Here is an 18,474-nt window from a genome sequence, read left to right on the forward strand (position 1 = left end):
GTGCCCCCAACAAAGGTACATGCCCTTGACCGGAATCGAACCCGGGACCCTTCAGTCTGCAGGCCGACGCTCTATCCACTGAGCCACACCGGTTAGGGCTATTTTCCTCTTTTTAAAAAAAAATATTTTTATTGATTTCAGAGGGGAAGGGAGGGAGAGATAGAAACAATGATGAGAGAGAATTATTGATTGGCTGCTTCCTGCACGCCCCCACCCCCCACCCCAGTATGGATCCAGCCGCAACCCTGACATGTGCCCCTGATGGGAATCAAACCCAGGACCCTTCATTCCAAAGGCTGACACTCTGTCCACTGAGCCAGACCAGCCAGGCGGCCGTTACTCTCACAGCGTTCAGATGCAAAGGGGATAAGGCGGGAAGCTCGTCCCATTAATGTGCTTCACGTAATCACTTACTCAGTAAGACACACTAGCTGCCTGCAAAGTGCCAGGTGTATTCCAGAGAGCTGGGCAGACAGGCTGTAGTCCGCAGGCCGCCTGTGACAGATGCACAATGAAGCAGGCGGGGAGGGCACCGTCCGGCAGAGGTTTGCAGGAGAGGGAGCAGGCTATACAGACAGGAGGGAAGGGCCCCAGCTCTGGGCCGAAGGAGCCACAGGAGCAAAGGCCCGGGTCCGGGTTCAGCAAAGGAGAGGAGGGCCCCTGACGCCCTCCAGGAAGCTGGCCAGGCTGTGGCTCTCCCTCAGGGGGCGGTGGGAGCAGGAATTAGGGAGTTTCCCTTCCGCGTGAGTTTCCTGTGACTGCGTCGCATATCACTACTAACTTAGTGCTAAATGTCTTAGATCTCGGAGCTCGGGAATCTTAAGTGGGTTCCTCTGGGCGAAAATCAAGCTTCCAGCTGAAACCGGTTTGGCTCAGTGGATAGAGCGTCGGCCTGCGGACTGAAGGGTCCCAGGTTCAATTCCGGTCAAGGGCATGTACCTGGGTTTCGGGCACGTCCCCAGTAGGGGATGTGCAGGAGGCAGCTGGTCGATGTTTCTCTCTCATCGATGTTTCTAACTCTCTATCTCTCTCCCTTCCTCTCTGTGGAAAATCAATAAAATATATTAAAGAAAAAAAAAGAAAATCAAGCTTCCGGCAGGACTGGCTCCGCTGGAGGCTCTGGGCTTCAGTGCCCACCCCGCCTTCTTTTACAAGGACCCCGTGACCACATTGAGGGCCCATTGGGCTCACCCAGGGCTCCCTCCCCTCTCAGGATAATCAATCGCACCGCGGTGCCTCTTGCCGCGTACAGTTATTTGTTCATAGGCCCCTGCGTTAGGATGAGATGTCCTGGTCCCGCCTCCCTCACTGAGGACCGATGTCTGAGGAGAAGCATGGAGCTGGGTCGCTCTTCTGCCCGTCCGTGTCTGGGAGGTGGTGATGGTTTCTGGATGCTCTTGGCTCCCGTGTGGTTATAGGAGGTTTGGGAGGTGAAGAAAGAGTGAAGTCTCACCTGTGTTTTGATGTCGTGAGCTAAAAGTAGTAAGTGACACGCTCTCCTGGATGCAGAAATGCTTGAAAATGAGTGTGCAGCTCTCTGAGCAGTGGGGAGCGGGCGGGGAGCGGGGAGAAGGGCCAGGCATGCCTCTGAGCGGGCTCCGTGCTCCGTGTCAGTGCGTGGCAAAGCTGGGCAGTGGTGGGACTCCCACGTGCTCACGTAGTAATGCCTGTGTGTCCCCCTCTTACAGAGAGGTCATGAGGCTGCCGTTGTGGGCACAGTGGGAGCTACTGAGGCGGGGCAAGGGGCACAGAGCTCGTCGAGGTGCCTGGCGCTCCGAGGCGGAGTGAAGACAACCCCCCACCGTCAGGTGTCGGGCACGGCACCCCTGGGTGGGATCGGCCTCCGCCACAGTGCCCAGCGGGACCGGAAGTCCATCACCTGCACGTGAAGCTGGAGGGGCTTCGCAGGTTTGAAGAGGGTGAGAAGCTGACGCAGATCGCCCGGGCTCTGGGGCTGGCCACCTCCACAGTCGCCTCGATCCGTGTCAACAAAGACAAGATCCGGGCCAATTTTCAGGCCTCGGCGCCTGTCAGCGCCAAGCAGCTGACCCGCTGCCGGGGTGTGGTGATGGGGCAGATGGAGCGCTGGCTGAGCCTGTGGATCGAGGAGCAGAGACGGCGGCACCTGCCAGTCAGCACGCTGCTCATCCAGGCCCAGGCGCGGCGGCTCTTCGCCCAGCTGCAGCAGGAGCAGGGCGATGACGCCCAGGCTGAGACCTTTGGTGCCAGCAATGGCTGGTTTGCCCGTTTCAAGGCACGCCACCACCTGCTGCTCACGGATGAGCCGGCGGTGGCTGACGCCCAGGCCGCTGCCTGCTACCCCTCCGTGCTGTGCCACATCCTGGAGGAGGGCTGCTCCTCCTCGCAGCAAGTCTTCGACATGGACGAGACGGGCCTTTCCTGGAAGCGGCTGCCCGGGCGCATGCTGCTGGCGCTGGAGGGGGCAGCCAGGCCCGGGCCCAAGGCCCCTAAGGACCACCTGACCCTGCTGCTGGGGGCCAATGCAGCTGGTGACTTCAGGCTGAAGCCGCTGCTGGTGTCCCCCTCCGAGAACCCGCGCGTCCTCCGCCTGTGGTCTGGCGCTCCAACCGCAGCAGCTGGCTGACACCCAGCATCTTCCAGGACTGGCTCACCGGCTGCTTCTGCCCTGCGGTGGAGAGCTACTGCGCCAGCCACGGCCTCCCGCACCGGGTCCTGCTGCTCCTGGACGGCGCCCCCTGCCACCCTCCCACCTGGGCAGCCTCTCCGCCCACGTGCGTGTGGAGTTCCTGCCCAGGAAGATGGCGGCCCTGGTCCAGCCCATGAGCCAGGGTGTCATCGCCGCCTTCAAGGCCCGTTACCTGCGCCGCGCGCTGGGCCAGCTGGTCCAGGAGAAGGCTGGCGGAGGCCGGCCCTCCACGCGGGAGTTCTGGCGCAGCTATACCGTCATGAGGGCCGTGGACAACATCGCCCACGCCTGGGCAGACCTGCAGCCCGCCACCATGAACAGAGCCTGGAGGAAGCTCTGGCCTGAGTGCGTGCCCCCTGGCACTGTGGCGCCCGACACCGACCCCCGGTTCGCCGCGGCATCGGGGCACTAGCCAGCCACGTGGGCCTCGGGGACGTGGTGGAGGCCGATGCTGCCCGCCTGTTGCAGACCCGCGTGGAACCCCCACCCTGTGGAACCCCCCAGGAGGCTGAGGATGGAGATGCCAGCGGCTCTGGGATGGCCTGGGAGGCAGGGAAAGGCCTGACCGACAGGCCCGGACTGGCTCTCACTGAGGCTGTGGTGGGTGCAGGGCCGGAGGAAGCTGGTGTGGGTGCGCTGAGCTCTGAGCACCCGGCCCAGGCCCTGTCCCACTTCACCGCTGGCCTGCGGGTCCTCACAGAGAACGGCCCCACCCGGGAGCGCCGCCTGCGGGTGTCCCGGGGCGTCCACTGCGCCCTCGCCCCTCCGGGAACGGCACCGCGAAAGGAGGCGGCAGGCTCGGGCCGCGGCCTCGTCAGGAGGCCCTGTGGTGCCGGCCCCACGGGAGTTGGCAGGAAGCCCGAGTTCACCTCAGGTGGGGCCGACTGGTGGGCGAGTGGCTCAGGCCACAGGCCATGCAGGACAGACCTCGGCAGCTGGCCTGCGTGATGGGGGCTTGGGCCTGGTGTCCGATGACATTTTGTTTCTGGAGGACAGACACTGCCACTTCTCACCCATGGCTCTCGTGTCTTGTGCACTGTGTTCTTTCTTTTTTTTTAAGAGCCTTACTTTTTTTTTTTTTAATGTATTTTATTTATTTTTTACAGGGAGGAAGGGAGAGGAATAGAGAGTTAGAAACATCGATGAGAGAAACATCGACCAGCTGCCTCCTGCACACTCCCACTGGGGATGTGCCCGCACCAGGTACATGCCCTTGACTGGAATGGAACCTGGAACCTTTCAGTCCGCAGGCCAACACTCTATCCACTGAGCCACACCGGTTTGGCTCTTTTTTCCTTTTTTACAGTGACACACAGCCCACCAGGGTTGGGGCACAGGAGGGTGGTATTCTCCAACTGGCAGAGGCAATTTGGGCCTGTGTCCTGACCCGGAATTGAACCTGGGACTCTTCAGTCCACAGGCTGATGCTCTATCCACTGAGTCAAACCAGCGAGGGCTGATTTTTTTTTCTTGAGAGGAAGAGGGAGAGAGAAACATTGATGTGGGAGAGAAACATGGATTGGCTGCTTCCCGTATGTGCTCTGACTGGAAATCTAATTTGCAGCTTTTTGGTGCACAGGGTGACACTCCAACCAACAGAACCACCGGGCCAGGGTGGCCACTGTGGCTTTTGGTACCAGGTCCACGTCCTGGATTTGGGGATGTTTTTCCTCCCTGGGCCTCTGTGGCACGTTGTCGTGGCTTCTCTCCAGCCTTTGTGCCGCATGGCCTCCGGTCCCAGCTCTTTGGGAGATCCAGTCCAGTCTTCAGGGCTCAGTGGCCACCTCAGAACTGCCTCTCAGTACACTGGCTGCAGCCCAGCCTCTCCCCTGGACAGTCTCATGATCTCCCCTCATTCCAGCCTGTTTTCCTGTCCCCACATTTTAAAAACAGGTGCTCTGGGGTGTCGACCTGACTCTGCAGACACACCACATGGGCCACCAGATTACAGACAGCAAGGGAAGGTGCTCCCGTGTTCTAGCTGGATGAGCAGCGGGTGCTGAGCAGGGATGCCTGGAGTTGGTCCCTGGAAGGCCTGAGGCGGCGGTGCCCTCCTGGTGGTGAGGGACACTTGGTGCTGGCGGTGAGCAGAGGTTTGCTGTGGGGACAAAGCACCACGAGGTGGGAAGGGGAGGGAGGGGGAGAGCGCGAGGGCTGCCTGTGGAGGTCGGAGGGCAGGGAAACAGCCGTCAGAGTGTCCTTTCCACGGAATGTTCCATTCCTCTCCTTCCAGCGCCTGCTGTCCGCTCTGCGCTCCGAAGCTTGCCTCGCATGGAATCACCCTGCCAGCGAGTCTTAGCGCTTCCGCACGACCACAGAGCTCCTCCATCGCGTGAAAGGCGTGCTCTGCCCGCCTCCACCCTCTCAGCCCCCAGGTGCAGCCCTCAATGCAACGGGGGCTGAACATGCTTCGTGGACTCGGCAGGTCCTGGTGGCTCAGGACGGCGCAAAAGAAGTGTCTCCAAGCAAAATCGACCCAGTTTTCAAGGGAAGACAGAAGTCAACCTTGGAAACCTCCAAACACAGATGAAAACAGGATTTGGTTTAGCATTGAAGGACCGTACTAAGAAGTACTCTGACAAGCGAATGTTGTGGAAATGAAGTGGAGAAGATAACTGAAGAACTACGATGCAAAACAATGAGCTTGGCACAGGAAATGGAAATGGTAAGGCAGCAGGAGTGGCTATAATTGAGGTATTTTTACCTCCATGAAAAGATAGAAGAACCTCTTGGAAAACCAACTACACATCACCAGCAGAAACCTGAGGTCTGAAATGGCCAAAACCTTTGCATTTCAGAAAATTCGGTCAAAATCGTCACACACAGCGGGGCCTTGACTTAGGAGTTTAATTCGTTCTGTCACGGAGCTCGTCACTCAGATTACTCGTATGTCAGATCATAAAGTGGACGAGTGAGACACGTGGTGCCGGGCTGACGTGGCGTTCACTGTGACGTTCGCTGCGCCAGCTCGCGGTGGGGTATCTGAAGCCGGCTTGTAACCCGAATTTTAGCTCGCAACTCAAAGCAAAAAATCAGCCGAGAGACGGCTCATATCTCAAAAAACTAATTAGTCAGGACACTCGTAAGTCAAGGCCCCACTGTATAAGAAACAACTTCAACTACGTATGTTATGGAAAAGTGTGCAGAATTTTAAAATAGAGTTAATCCTATATAATAAAAGGGTAATATGCAAATTGACCTAATGGTGGAAAGACCAGTCGCTATGACACGCACTGGCCACCAGGGGGCAGACACTCAATGCAGGAGCTGCCCCTGGTGATCAGTGTGCTTCCAGCCAGAAGCCGGGCATGTCTGGGAGTCAAGACAAGTTTGCCAAGTTTCAGACCAGGCTCATTGGACCTGGATGTGGAGGGTGGTCAGCTGGTCTGGGTTCTTGGCTGACCGTTCTGGCGAGTGACCCCTGTCACCTGCCCAGCGATGGTCCCCAGCCAAGCTGGCCGTGCCCTTACCTGGGGGCAGATGAGCTGAGCGAAAGCAGATGGAGCCCACAACACCCGTGGCAGCCGCTGGGGTCACAGAGCGGGGGGTGTGATGGAGGCAGTGGCCAGGCTGTCCTGTTGCCTCGGCGGCTGATGTCCTTTCTGCCTCGAGACTGTGGCCGGCCCCATCGAGGGCAAGCACAGGGCCAGGTGCAGGAGCTGAGGAGCCACCAGGTGCAGCTGGAGTGGCCCTGGAGGCAGCAGGTGTCCCTGGGACAGGACAGGGACTCAGCTCCAGCAGCTGCCAGGTGTGGGGGGGTGCACACTCCCAGTTCCTGCTCATGGGGCCCTGAGACCCTGTGAGCAAGGCTGAGGCAAAAGTGCCTTTTTGTGACTTTGGTCTGGGAGCCACATGCCATTTGCACAGCACAGGTCAGCCCTGCTGTGAAGGAGGGACCTCATGGGCCTGGGAGACAGAGGTGGAGTGGGGGCCATCATGGGGGCAGATGGCCACACTGGGGAGGCGGGGGGGAGTGAGCAGCACCTGGTGGTGTGGGGTCCCCTCCCCACTGTATCTCAGTCCCAGCTTCTCACCCAGCGACGCCAGGATCTGCCCTCCCATCCCCATCTCGGATGCCACAGAACATGGACAGTTCATGGTGTTTTCTCTGGGGTTGGGGGTGGGGCCTGCACAGGGAAAGAAAACAAAACTGAAGACACACACCTTCCTTCCTTAAAAAGCATGAAAAAGAGAAAAGAATAATGGATACTTATCATTGAAATCACCTAGTTCATGTAGACTCTCTTCACAAGCCTGGTCATGGCAAGGGAAGGGCCATTAAAAAAAATTTTTTTTTATTGATTTCAGAGAGGGAGAGAGAGAGAGAAACATCATTTATGAGAGAGAATCATTGATTGGCCGCCTCCTGCATGCCTCCTACTGGGGATTGAGCCTGCAACCCAGGCAGGTGCCCTTGACTGGAATCGAACCTGGGACCCTTCTGTCCGCAGGCCGATGCTCTATCCACTGAGCCAAACTAGGTAGGGCGGGTCATTTTTTAAAAATGTATTTTTATTGATTTCCAAGGGGACGGGAGAGGGAGAGAGAGAGAATCATTGATGATCTGCCTCTTGCAGGCCCCACACTGGGGATCAAGCCCACAACCCGGGCATGTGCCCTGACCAGGAATTGAACCCTAACCTCGTGGTTCATAGGTCGATGCTCAAGCCCTGAGCCACGCCTGCCGGGCGGGAGAGGGAAGGTCATGGTCCCAGGTCGTGGGTTTGGTGCCCCTTCAGGAGCCCTCCTCCAGGAACAGGTGCTGTGCTGGTCCCTCAGGCTGGGGGTGACGGGCCCTCACCGCGTGTGCCTGCTCCCTGCATTGATGTCCGCTCTGTTGTAAAGAAAGCGGGGCCTCCGGTTGCTGTGGCCCCGTCGCCTCTCCAGGCAGACGCTTACCTGCTCCCTGGAGCCTCGCTGGACTCCCATCCATGGGCCCACGAGGGTCGGTGCTCCTGGCCTCGGTGGACGTTACCTGTGAATCGGTGGCCAGGAATGACCAACACGGCCTGCCTGCTCTGCTCACGCGGGTCCATGGCCCATCAGACTCCCCATAAGAAACGTGCAATTAAGGATTTCAGACGGGTCAGGGGAGGGTTAGACCCGCGGACCCAGGTACAAGGCCAGCACCAGGAGCTGCTGCGAGGTGGGCGTCGCACACACTGTGAGGTGAGGTGCACCCAGCAGCTCTCAGCAGGGTGGCGAGGGCCTGTGTCCTGGTCACTCTCGGTGCCGCCTGCCCAGCCTCAGTGGGAGGGGGTGGCCTTGGGGGGAGGCCCATGCCTGACCCCACGCCTCCTGCTCAGGCAGCCGAGTCCACGCAGAACAGTGGGGCTGCTCGAGCTCTGAACTGGCTCCCGGGCCCCACGCCCTCTGCCTCCCTTGTCACCTCAAGGCCTGGCAGACGCTGTTCACCGAGAGACGCGCGTTCTAGCCACCCTGAGCCAGAGGCGCTGGTGCTGACCCCACTCTGAATGGCACTCCAAAGGCCAGGTCACCCTCCCACTTCATAGATTGGAAAGAGGCAGAGACCTTGGGGGTCTTGCCTTAGGTCACACAGTAGTGAAGGCAGAGCTGAGACTCAAACCCTTGTGGACAGACCTGGCGCCCACATGCTGTGCCCCAGGCGAGATGCCGATGCTACAGAGGCAGCAAGAAGGGTGAGGGCGACCAGTGCCCAGACTGAGGCAGCACAGGTGCGTGCAGGGGCATACACACGCACGCACAAATACACACACACACACAACACACACGCACACGCACATGCGCACACACGCACACGGGCACACACGCACCTGCACACGCCCTCCCTGGCTTTCACCTCTGAGGCTACAGAGGTCGGAGGAATCAGGGGAGGAGCCAGGAGAAGCCAAGGGGCTGGTGGGGGCTATTCCCGTTCCTGGTGAGTCTGTCTCAATCCCTCTCCCTGGCAGGAACCTCACTGGACTGACGCCAGATTCCGCCTTCCCGGGTTCAGGTCTGTGGCTGAGGGTTCTCTGAGGCCCTCCTGGAACTCTGCTTTCAGTGATAAGAGGAATGAGGCATGTCGGCTTCAGGTTTGTCTGGACACAAACTTTATTAAAACGAGGCAAAAAAAACACCCATGGGGGACATTGGTGTTGACATCCTGGCAGCACTTAAGGAACTGCTTGTCTATTGCCTCTCCTCTTGAAAGTGGAGGATGTTTGACCAGTTACTTCTGTACTAATTACACTCTTGGGGAGGGAAAGGGGCCAGCAGTCTTCCTCTGAAGCCCCCTCAGAGCTGCGGTATGAGGTATGTGGTGCCTACACTTGACCTACAGCTGCTGAGGTGCGATTTAGGGCTAATGACTTACTCACCCTCCCTGCAAAAATAGACTTCTCCGCTGAGTGTGTCCTCTGGTGTGTGATGAGATCTGACTTCGTTGTAAAGCCTCGCCCACACTCCCTGCACACATAGGGCTTCTCCCCTGAGTGTGTCTTCTGGTGTACGATTAGAGTTGACTTCTGTGTAAAGCCTCGCCCACACTCCCTGCACACATAGGGCTTCTCCCCTGAGTGTGTCCTCTGGTGTATGATTAGAGTTGACTTCTGTGTAAAGCCTCGCCCACACTCCCTGCACACATAGGGCTTCTCCCCTGAGTGTGTCCTCTGGTGTCTGATGAGATGTGACTTCTGTGTAAAGCCTCGCCCACACTCCCTGCACACATAGGGCTTCTCCCCTGAGTGTGTCCTCTGGTGTGTGATGAGATTGGACTTATCTGTAAAGCCTCGCCCACACTCCCTGCACACATAGGGCTTCTCCCCTGAGTGTGTCCTCTGGTGTGTGATGAGATGTGACTTATCTGTAAAGCCTCGCCCACACTCCCTGCACACATAGGGCTTCTCCCCTGAGTGTGTCCTCTGGTGTCTGTTAAGAGTCGACCTATCTCTAAAGCCTCGCCCACACTCCCTGCACACATAGGGCTTCTCCCCTGAGTGTGTCCTCTGGTGTCTGATGAGAGTCGACCTATCTCTAAAGCCTCGCCCACACTCCCTGCAAACATAGGGCTTCTCCCCTGAGTGTGTCCTCTGGTGTCTGTTAAGAGTCGACCTATCTCTAAAGCCTCGCCCACACTCCCTGCACACATAGGGATTCTCCCCTGAGTATGTTCTCTGGTGTGTGTTGATATGTGAGCCATCATTGAAGCCTTGCCCACACCCTCCAGGCTTGATTGTTACAATTTTTGACATTCTTACTCCCACAGATAATTTGCTTGTGTTCTTTGGATTAACATTCTGGCCTGTGCTGGGCTCTTCCTCCATTATTCTCTCTCGCTCACTGGAGCTCCCTGTTTGTCTGTTGGGAGGCTTGAAAGAGGCCCTTGAAGTTCCCCTGTGCCTGATCCTTTTAAGCAAAGGTTTGGACGTTCCTTTGACCTCTTGACCTTCAGCTTTGTCATTCCAGCCATGTGGACCAGGATGTTGCTGCTGCTGCTGATTCTGACCCTCTGGGCCGGGTTCCTCTGACTGGAGGTGTTTTCCTGCAGGTGCTCCTGGCAGAATCTTAGAGGGGTGATTGCGTTTCACATGTTGGCTGAGGAATGTCTGACTGGAGAAGGCCACAGAGCAGGAGGGACATGGGTGGATCTCTGGCTTTGGTTCTGCTGAAGGAGAAAGTTTTGGTCAGGGCAGGTGTGGGCAAGGCTGCCTGTGCCGTACGCTCTGTCTCCTGGTAAGACCTGTCCCCGGAATCATTCTTACTGTGTTGACAGTGGAAGGTCTGCCTCCCACAAAGTGTTCCTTCACAGTCTATTTTTCTTTTTCTTTGTCTGCACTTCATCTTCTTCAGAAATCCAGAGACCCCATATCAAAATTCTTTTCTACAGCCCTGGCCTGTGTGGATCAGTGGATAGAGCCCCAGTCTGTGGACTGAAAGGTCCTGGGTTCGATTCCCAGCAAGGGCATGTGCCTTGGTTGCAGGCTTCTCCCCGGGCTGGGCCCTGGTCAGGGCGTGTGCAGGAGGCAGCCAGTCGATGTGTTTCTCTCACATCGATATTTCTCTCTGTCTTTCCCTCCCTCTTCCATTCTCTCTAAAAATCAATGGCAAAATATCCTGGGGTGAGGATTGAAAAGAAAAAAGGTCTTACAGATCAAGGACCATAGAAGCCATTTCACTCCTTATATGGGTGGGACTATTGTGTCCTTTCCATATACATGTATCTTCTAAGTCATGTTAAAGAGAAAAACCACAGGCCTGGCCAGGTAGCTCAGTGGTTGAGCAGCAACCCATGAACCAGGACGTCACCAGTTCGATTCCTGGTCAGGGCACGTGCCCAGGATTTGTGCTCTATTCCAGCAGGAGGCAACTGATCCATGTTGATATTTCTATCTCTCTCTTCGTTTCCCTTCCTCTCTCTCTCAAATCACTAAAAACATTTAAAAATAGAGGAACCATAGGCCCCAACTAGCAATTGCTTCTCTCTCAGTTTTCCACAAATCATAAAACGGAAATATGTCTTTCCTCTCACAGTATTCCTACTTGATTTCTTTCAGTGTTAGCCTATTTCAAATACAATAGGAAGTCCTGTTTCAAAATATCTCCCCAACCATGCCCTAGCCAGTTTGGCTCAGTAGATAGAGCGTCGCCTTGGGGACTCCAGGGTCCTGGGTTCAATTCTAGTCAAGGGCATGTACCTTGGTTGCAAGCCCAATCCCCAGCCCTGGTTGGGGTGTGTGGGAGGCAAGCTATTGATGTCTTTCTCTCTCTGTCTCTCTACCTCCCTTCTACTCTCTCTTAAAAAAAATCATTGGAAAAATATCCTCTGGTGAGGATTAATAACAACAACAAAAATATTTCCCCAACCTGCTTCTTACACTCCCGATTCCCGTCCCTCTCCAGCCAGTCCGCCTTCCTCTCTCACTTGGAGTTGAAATAATCTCGGAGGGGATTCCCCACTGAAGTTTATTTTCCAAAAAAATTCACAAAGCATAATTTTAGAACATGCCACTCTGCAGCTGAAAACTGCCCAATTGTCCCGTCTCACTCAAGAAAGTCCCCAGTATCTCAGCTTGGGTCATAGGCACTGTATTTCCAGGCTGCTAGGCATCTGTCCAACCTCCGTTCTCACCCTCTGTACTGAGACTGAGACGGGAGTAGCCCTCAGCCAGCTCAACACCGCACCCCTTTCCTTCCCTGCACCAGCTGCTCCCTCTGCCCAGGACCCTGTGCCACAGCTGTTGTAAATGTTGTCTCCGGAGAAAGCCCTTCCCTGATCTTTGGAATCCGACACATACACCCTACCCTCACACTGATCCCTAGGCACTAGTCCTGGGCCCGTTTTCTCCGAAGCGCTAATCACTGTGTAATATTAAGCACATGCACATATATCTGCCTGGGTTTCCCTCCTTCACCAGCCAGCTGCTCAGGAGCAGTGATTCTGACATCGTGTTAATCTGTATTTTCCAGCTCCCAGAGCCCTGTGTGGCACCGAGTAGGAATTCACATGACAAGTCACTGAAATAATGAATGAATGCATGTTAACACACACATTTCATTTAGAAATATGCAGTAAGTGAAGAAGAAACAGCTAAAAGTGTTTAAAAAAAAAACCCCCACAAACAACCACCTAGGTGAGAGAGCTGGTTAAGTGCCTAAAAACTTTTTTTTTTTTTTTGCCTCTAACCCTTTCAGCACTATATGAGGCTGTGCATTTTGTGCATGAAGTATTTTTTAAAAATGGAACACAAATTGGCCCTGGCCAGTGTGGCTCAGTTGGTTGAGCATTGTCCCGTTCATCCAGGGGTAGCCAGTTTGATTCCTGGTCAGGGCACATGTCTGGGTGGTGGACTTGATCCCCAGTAGGGGGCATGCAGGAGGCAGCAGATTGATATTTCTCTCCCTCTGCCTTCATCTCTGTCTCTAAAACCAATAAAAGCATATTTTTAAAAATTAGAACAAAAATAAAAATATTAAAATTGTTCCTAAGAATCAAAGACCTATGTGATGAGTCATCCATTTCTGAAGCATCTGATTTGAAGCTTTGCTGACTCTAGAGTGGATTTTACTCCACTTGAGAGTTGGACCCTGAAAACTTCTAAGAATTCTTTCTTTCCATGTTGCAGAAGAGTGGTGCCCACCTCTCCCGGCCACAAGCTCTGTCTTCCACTTGCTGCCCCACTTGATGCCCAGCTCTTGGCCATACTCTTCTCCATACCAGACCAGCAGCTCACAGCCCCTCCTCACGACCCGGCAGGTTCGGTAGAAAATCTGCCTGTGATATTGAAAGGCCACCAGGTTCTGCTCTTCGTCATCCCGGGCGCAGTTCACGTACCTGGGGTTGAGGCAGATGAAAGGAAAGAAAATCACAGGTGATGAATTTCTGCTACCTGTCATATTTGTGTCCAGCTCCTCACTGACGCTTAAGGCCCTCAGCTCTGATGGCACCCACACCCATGCTCCTGGGGAAACTTCTGTTCAATGTTCGAGCCTCTGTCACAATGTCATGTGAATTCCTGTCTCTAAGTCCTGCTCACAGTGCTCATCCTGCCTAATGTCATTCCCAAAGCCTCATTCCAGACTTCCCCATCAAACCCGGTGTCCTCTAGCTTCTCTAAGCTCTAAATCAGGTTCTGTGTCACACCGCAGAACTCGGGGCTTGATCTAGGACTCTGCTTCTGGATCAGCTCACATCATTCAACACTCAGTCCAAGTCTACCTTCTCTGCAGAGGCCTTTCCTGAGTCTCCCCACACTTTATTGAAGGCATCATTCAGTTGCCTCCCCCAGGTTCCCACAGAAACGTGGAGGTCTCTCTGTGTTAGAAAAATAACAGAGAACAATAGTAGTTTATTCATAATCTGTGTCCCCTGATACAAGAGAGCCCCGCAGGAAAGGGCCGTGAGCACTATTACTCTGCCGGCTCCAACACCCAGTTGTAGTTAGAACTGAGGCTGGGATGATGTGCTGCCCTCACAGGTTTAGACTATCCTTGGATTAAGGCTATCTGGGCACTGGGCACTTCTTGAAAAATAGGAAAATTATAGTTAAATATTAATGAAATAAAATGTTGTTTCATGTCCATCTGCAGTAAGTCCTCCCTAGGGTCATGGATTGTGTGATCTGTGTAAGTAATGAATTCCTTCCTCTAAACTGGAACATAGTAGGTGTTTAACTAATGTCCATTAGATAAATCACAGAGTAATCCAGGGTCATCAAGGTTTTCCCAGTCAGTGCCCAAACTGGAGACTTGTATTTTGAGGACATATGCTATACTTTTACCTCCTCTTTTCCTAAATGTCTCTTGATGTTGAAGATCACTGTATGGAGAAAAAAGGGGAACAGAGGACTGAGGGAGACCATTAGGGAGGCATGATGGGAAGGACAGACGTGTGGGTTGTGAGGCATGAGTGTCCTCTCTGGCACCCAGAAGCCTAGTGACCTTACCTCATCCAGTTGGCCTGAGATGTATCCTTTCCGTCCACATACTCATAGCAGTTTCTCCCTTTGGTGATCTGCATTTCAGAAAAGAAGTTAAAGGCTGTGTGTGTGTGTGTGTGTGTGTGTGTGTGTGTGTGTGTGTGTGGTTGTGTGTACATAATAGAATAATTACTCTATTGTCATCAAATCTCTTTCAGCCTGCATGGTGATTCAACTGCCAATGGTGATCACAGGATATTTTTCTTACTCTCATCTACACGTCGGAGTCGATTTGTCCACTAAGCAGGAGCCCCACAAGGGAGGAGTCTGTACCACTTTGCTCCCATTTACCCTCTGATCCTCAGAGAGGAGCTCCATGTTCATGCAAAGTCCGCCCAGTACACAGAGCTGACTAACCATATGGTCCCCAGCCATGTCCCAGCATGTAGAAGGTGGGGCCCCCCAAGCCACAGGAGGGACGGGAAGCCAGAGGACAGGGAAGAGGTAAAGTTCTCACCAGCCAGGAGTAGCCACTGTTGGCTGTGGCTTCATCTTCTGTGATCTGACCCTCATAAGGGCCAAAGTGCAGGCCCACGGGCAGATCACATTCCTCATTCCACACTCCAAGCCCAGCCTCAGGGATGCCTGATGGTCCGATTCTCAACCCAGGGGGCAGAGTGAGGGCTGAGCGGTTGGCATGCCCCTTGTCCACGGCACTGTCTTTTACAAATGTAGGAGGCCCATGCACAGCACAGCTGTCAATGAAGAAGTTCTGACACTTCTCACAATCTGGAGGCAAGAGCAACAGGGATTAGTCAGGGTGCAGTGCATGTTCCTGGACATGAAGAGCTTCGGAAAGAGGTCACATCAGTGAGCCTCAATCCTGTACTCCCGGTCACGAGAGGAAGGGAATGATTTGGGCACCCAAAGACCAGGTGAAATTATTGCATCAAGGACATAACATGCTCCTTGGTGAGGGTGAGCTTACAGAGGTAGTCATCGTCCTGGGGCTCGCTGATCTCTTGGTAGACACGACACTTCCTCTCTCGTAAGCTATACATCTTCACTTCGATCTGCTTTCTCCTGAGGTCTACATGGGAGAAGAGCAGGTGAACTGAGGGGATGAGGTCTGGAACATGAGTCCCTATCTTATCAGAAAACACACAATGTCCTCCCATCAAATGATCACCTGTTCTATTATAGTATCTGGTATTTTCCTCCATTAACTAAAAGACTAGCACTCCACACTGACTACCGGTGGCTGATTCAATTTTAGTTTCTAGATGATCCCATTATCAGGTTCAACCTTCCAAGCTTTGGTCATTCATAAAGTATGTATTGAGGGCACATTATGTGTTAGGCACTGAGTAAAGACCTGGGCACACAACACCAAGATAATATGGTTGCTATTATCGCAGATGGATTTATTGGACAACTTGTATGTGTCAATTGTTTGAAATATAATTTAATGCTTTCAAACTATATGTGCCCCATGTTTCCTTATGTTCACTTTACACATTAGCATTCAGGAGTTCAGAGAGTTTGTAAGATTAGCTCAAAGCTTCAGTGCTAACTCCAGTTTCAAATCCAGGCCTATGGAAAGTCCACCCCACATACCTAGGCTATACTGATCAGCCTTTCTAGAAGAATTAGTGGAACTGAAATCTCCAAATTATTTAACTTACCCAATTTCGATCTAGGGTGCTGTCCGGAAGTACTTGCTTCTCCAGGAGGGGGCACTGGTTTCTGGGTCTGCTCTGAGCCACTTGTGGTCAACAAATTTGCTGTTCCTGACAATTCCTTCAAACTAGACTCAGTACTTAATGGCGCCCTGGACTTTGCCTTCAGTGTGAAAGTCACATATTAAAAGGTAATATGCATTTATTTAATTTTGTAGGGTTTATGATATATTTTGACATAGATGACTTTAATGAACACTTCAACAACTCTTCGAAATACCTGGGAAGTATGAATATTAGAGGAAAAAGAAATGGCCAATGTGGGTTTTGAATCGAAGACTAGAACCCATGCCTTAAGGCTCTTTCTTTTATAGAACAGTGAGAGTGAAGGATACTGGGAGGAGAATAAGTCATAATTGGGCCCTAACCAGTGTAGCTCAGTTGATAGAGTGTCGGTCTGCGGACTGAAGGGTCCTGAGTTCAATTCTCATCAAGCGCGAGTTCCTTGGTTGCAGGCTCCTCTTCCCTGGCCTGGGCCTTGGTCTGGGCTTATGCAGGAGGCCACCAGTCATTATGTGTGTCTCTCACATCGATATTTCTCTCTTTCTCTCCCTCTTTTTTTCTATTCCCCCTAAAAATCAATGAGAAAATATCCTTGGGTGAGGATTAAGAAAAAAAGGAAGAAAGAAATAGTTGGCAGAGCCCTGGCTGGTGTAGCTCAGTTGGTTGAATTGAAGGGTTGCCGGTTCCATTCCCGGTCAGGGCACATGCCCCAGTTACAGGTTAGTTCCCAGGTTGGGGTCTGTGTAGGAGGTTACTGATCCATGTTTTTCTCTCTCACTGATGCTTCTCTCCCTTCCTCTCTCTCTCAAATCAGTAAAAACATATTTTATAAAAAAAGAAATGGCTGGCAGAAACCTATCATGACAATAAAGGAAATTATGCTAAAATGTGCAATTTACTATATCATGGAAAGAATATTTGTAATTAGATTAGTTGGTTCCCAGCAATTCTCTGTTTGAATAAGGTTGTGCTACTAGCTAGTTCTCTTCATTTTCCTGACCTATAACATGCTAATTCTTAATGTTATAATGAACATGAAATATAATGATGTTCACCAAAGTGTTCTGTGAGCACTTTGATACAGTATGAATGTAAGATTACAGTCCTGCTATCAATGTACCTCTCAGCCATCTCTATATTTGAAATCACATGTAATTTATCTTCATTATTCTTTGACCCTACTCTAGTTTAATTTGTAAATTTGAAAGCACTCTTTCAGCAAACATTCAGGGGGTCTTCAGGGACCCTGAGCTGGGCCTGGGACTTCTGAGAAGAGAAGAATCTGGTGTGAACCAAAGAGCTCACAATGCAGAGGTAGGCAGGCGGAGCCAATGATTCAAACAAGATGACACTGGCCTAATTAGAGCTCAGAGAAAGAAGCCATACTTCTTCTGGCTGGAATGAGCATTCAAAACCAGTTCCAGATGAGCTTCTATTGAATAGTGTGTCATCTCTATGAAGTTCCTAAGTCACTTTATTGTTAATTATTTCTGAATCGTCAAACTTGAAGCTCCCCAGAGTTGAGAGATGCTTTCTTTTATTTGACTGGGAGGCTCTGATGCTGGGGTTGCTATATCCTTCTTCATCTGGGTCCATGCACCGTGCAAACTGCCTATATGTCAGTGAGCTTCTGCAAGTCGGAAGTCTTAGTGTATCTCTCACTGCAGCATAGCAGAGAAGAACTGCGTTTGGAATCATCAGTCAGTGAAAGATGTAATCATGTATGGATGAGACAGTGGAAAGTGCATAAAACTATGGAAATTTTAATGAGCTTGTAAGTGGTTTGAGATGAAGCTATGGATTAGATTGCATGACCACGGATACTGTGATCTCAGACATACAGTCAAACACTTGTATATGTCTGAAACCTCAGTTTCCTCATCAGAAATGGTGATAGTTATAGTACCTACCTCATAGGGTTGTGTTAAGGTTTAAGTGAGTTTATTCACGTAGAATTCATAGAGTCTGAAGCATTGTGAAGATAAAACCCGTGGTAGCTACTATTGTTGCTGATGTTATTAACGACTAAGATGATATTGGTCATTTTGTTGAAGAGGTCAGGAAAGGAAGGTGGCAGTTCCCAGGGTGCACTGTGATTTTTCCTCCTCTTCCCTGCATTTGCATCCAGGAGGAAGATTTTCTTTTCAACAGGATTTGGGAAATACTCACCTTCTGATGTTTATTCTGTTCCACTCTGAAGGCCACCCAAGAAGGTTTAGCTAAAAGATGGTGAGAAATCAATAATTATATATAATTTCAGAGAGGAAGGGAGAGGGAAAGGGAGAGAGAGATAGAAACATCAATGATGATAGAGAATCATGGATTAGCTGCCTCCTGAACACCCCACACCAGGAATCGAGCCCACAACCTGGGCGTGTGCCCTGAGCGGGAATCGAACTGTGACCTCCTGATTCATAGGTCAACACTGAGTCTCTGAGCCACACCTGCCGGGTGAGAAATCAGTTTTGGTCGGTAATTGTTTCAAAATCTGGAGATTCTTATCTTTCAGAATTCTGAATTATAGAGTAATCCCAGGACAGACGAAGGATGATTGGAAAATGTTTTCTGAGGTTTCATTAGGCTTATGCTTTTATTGGGAGCATCAGCTAATTTTCTTAAAATGTTTAAAAATAGCCCTAGCCAGCTTGGCTCAGTGGATAGAGCGTCAGCCTGCGGACTGAATGGT

The 18,474-nt window shown here is 52.2% G+C and overlaps 1 protein-coding gene across 1 annotated transcript; it reads right to left on the minus strand.

The window, feature by feature from the left end:
* Positions 1-9,953: 9,953 nt before the first annotated feature.
* On the minus strand, positions 9,954-18,007 carry PRDM7 (PR/SET domain 7; the record flags this gene model as incomplete). The annotated part of the gene is given in 8 exon segments (XM_036311476.1): positions 9,954-10,295; positions 11,760-11,773; positions 12,769-12,962; positions 14,074-14,141; positions 14,564-14,835; positions 15,035-15,136; positions 15,732-15,888; positions 17,958-18,007. Coding segments are annotated over 8 exon segments (1,199 nt in total), but the record flags the coding sequence as incomplete, so codon positions are not given.
* Between the last annotated feature and the right edge of the window lie 467 nt (positions 18,008-18,474).

Source organism: Myotis myotis, unplaced genomic scaffold (genome assembly GCF_014108235.1).
Source record: "Myotis myotis isolate mMyoMyo1 unplaced genomic scaffold, mMyoMyo1.p scaffold_m19_p_55, whole genome shotgun sequence".
Taxonomy (NCBI): Eukaryota; Metazoa; Chordata; class Mammalia; order Chiroptera; family Vespertilionidae; genus Myotis; species Myotis myotis.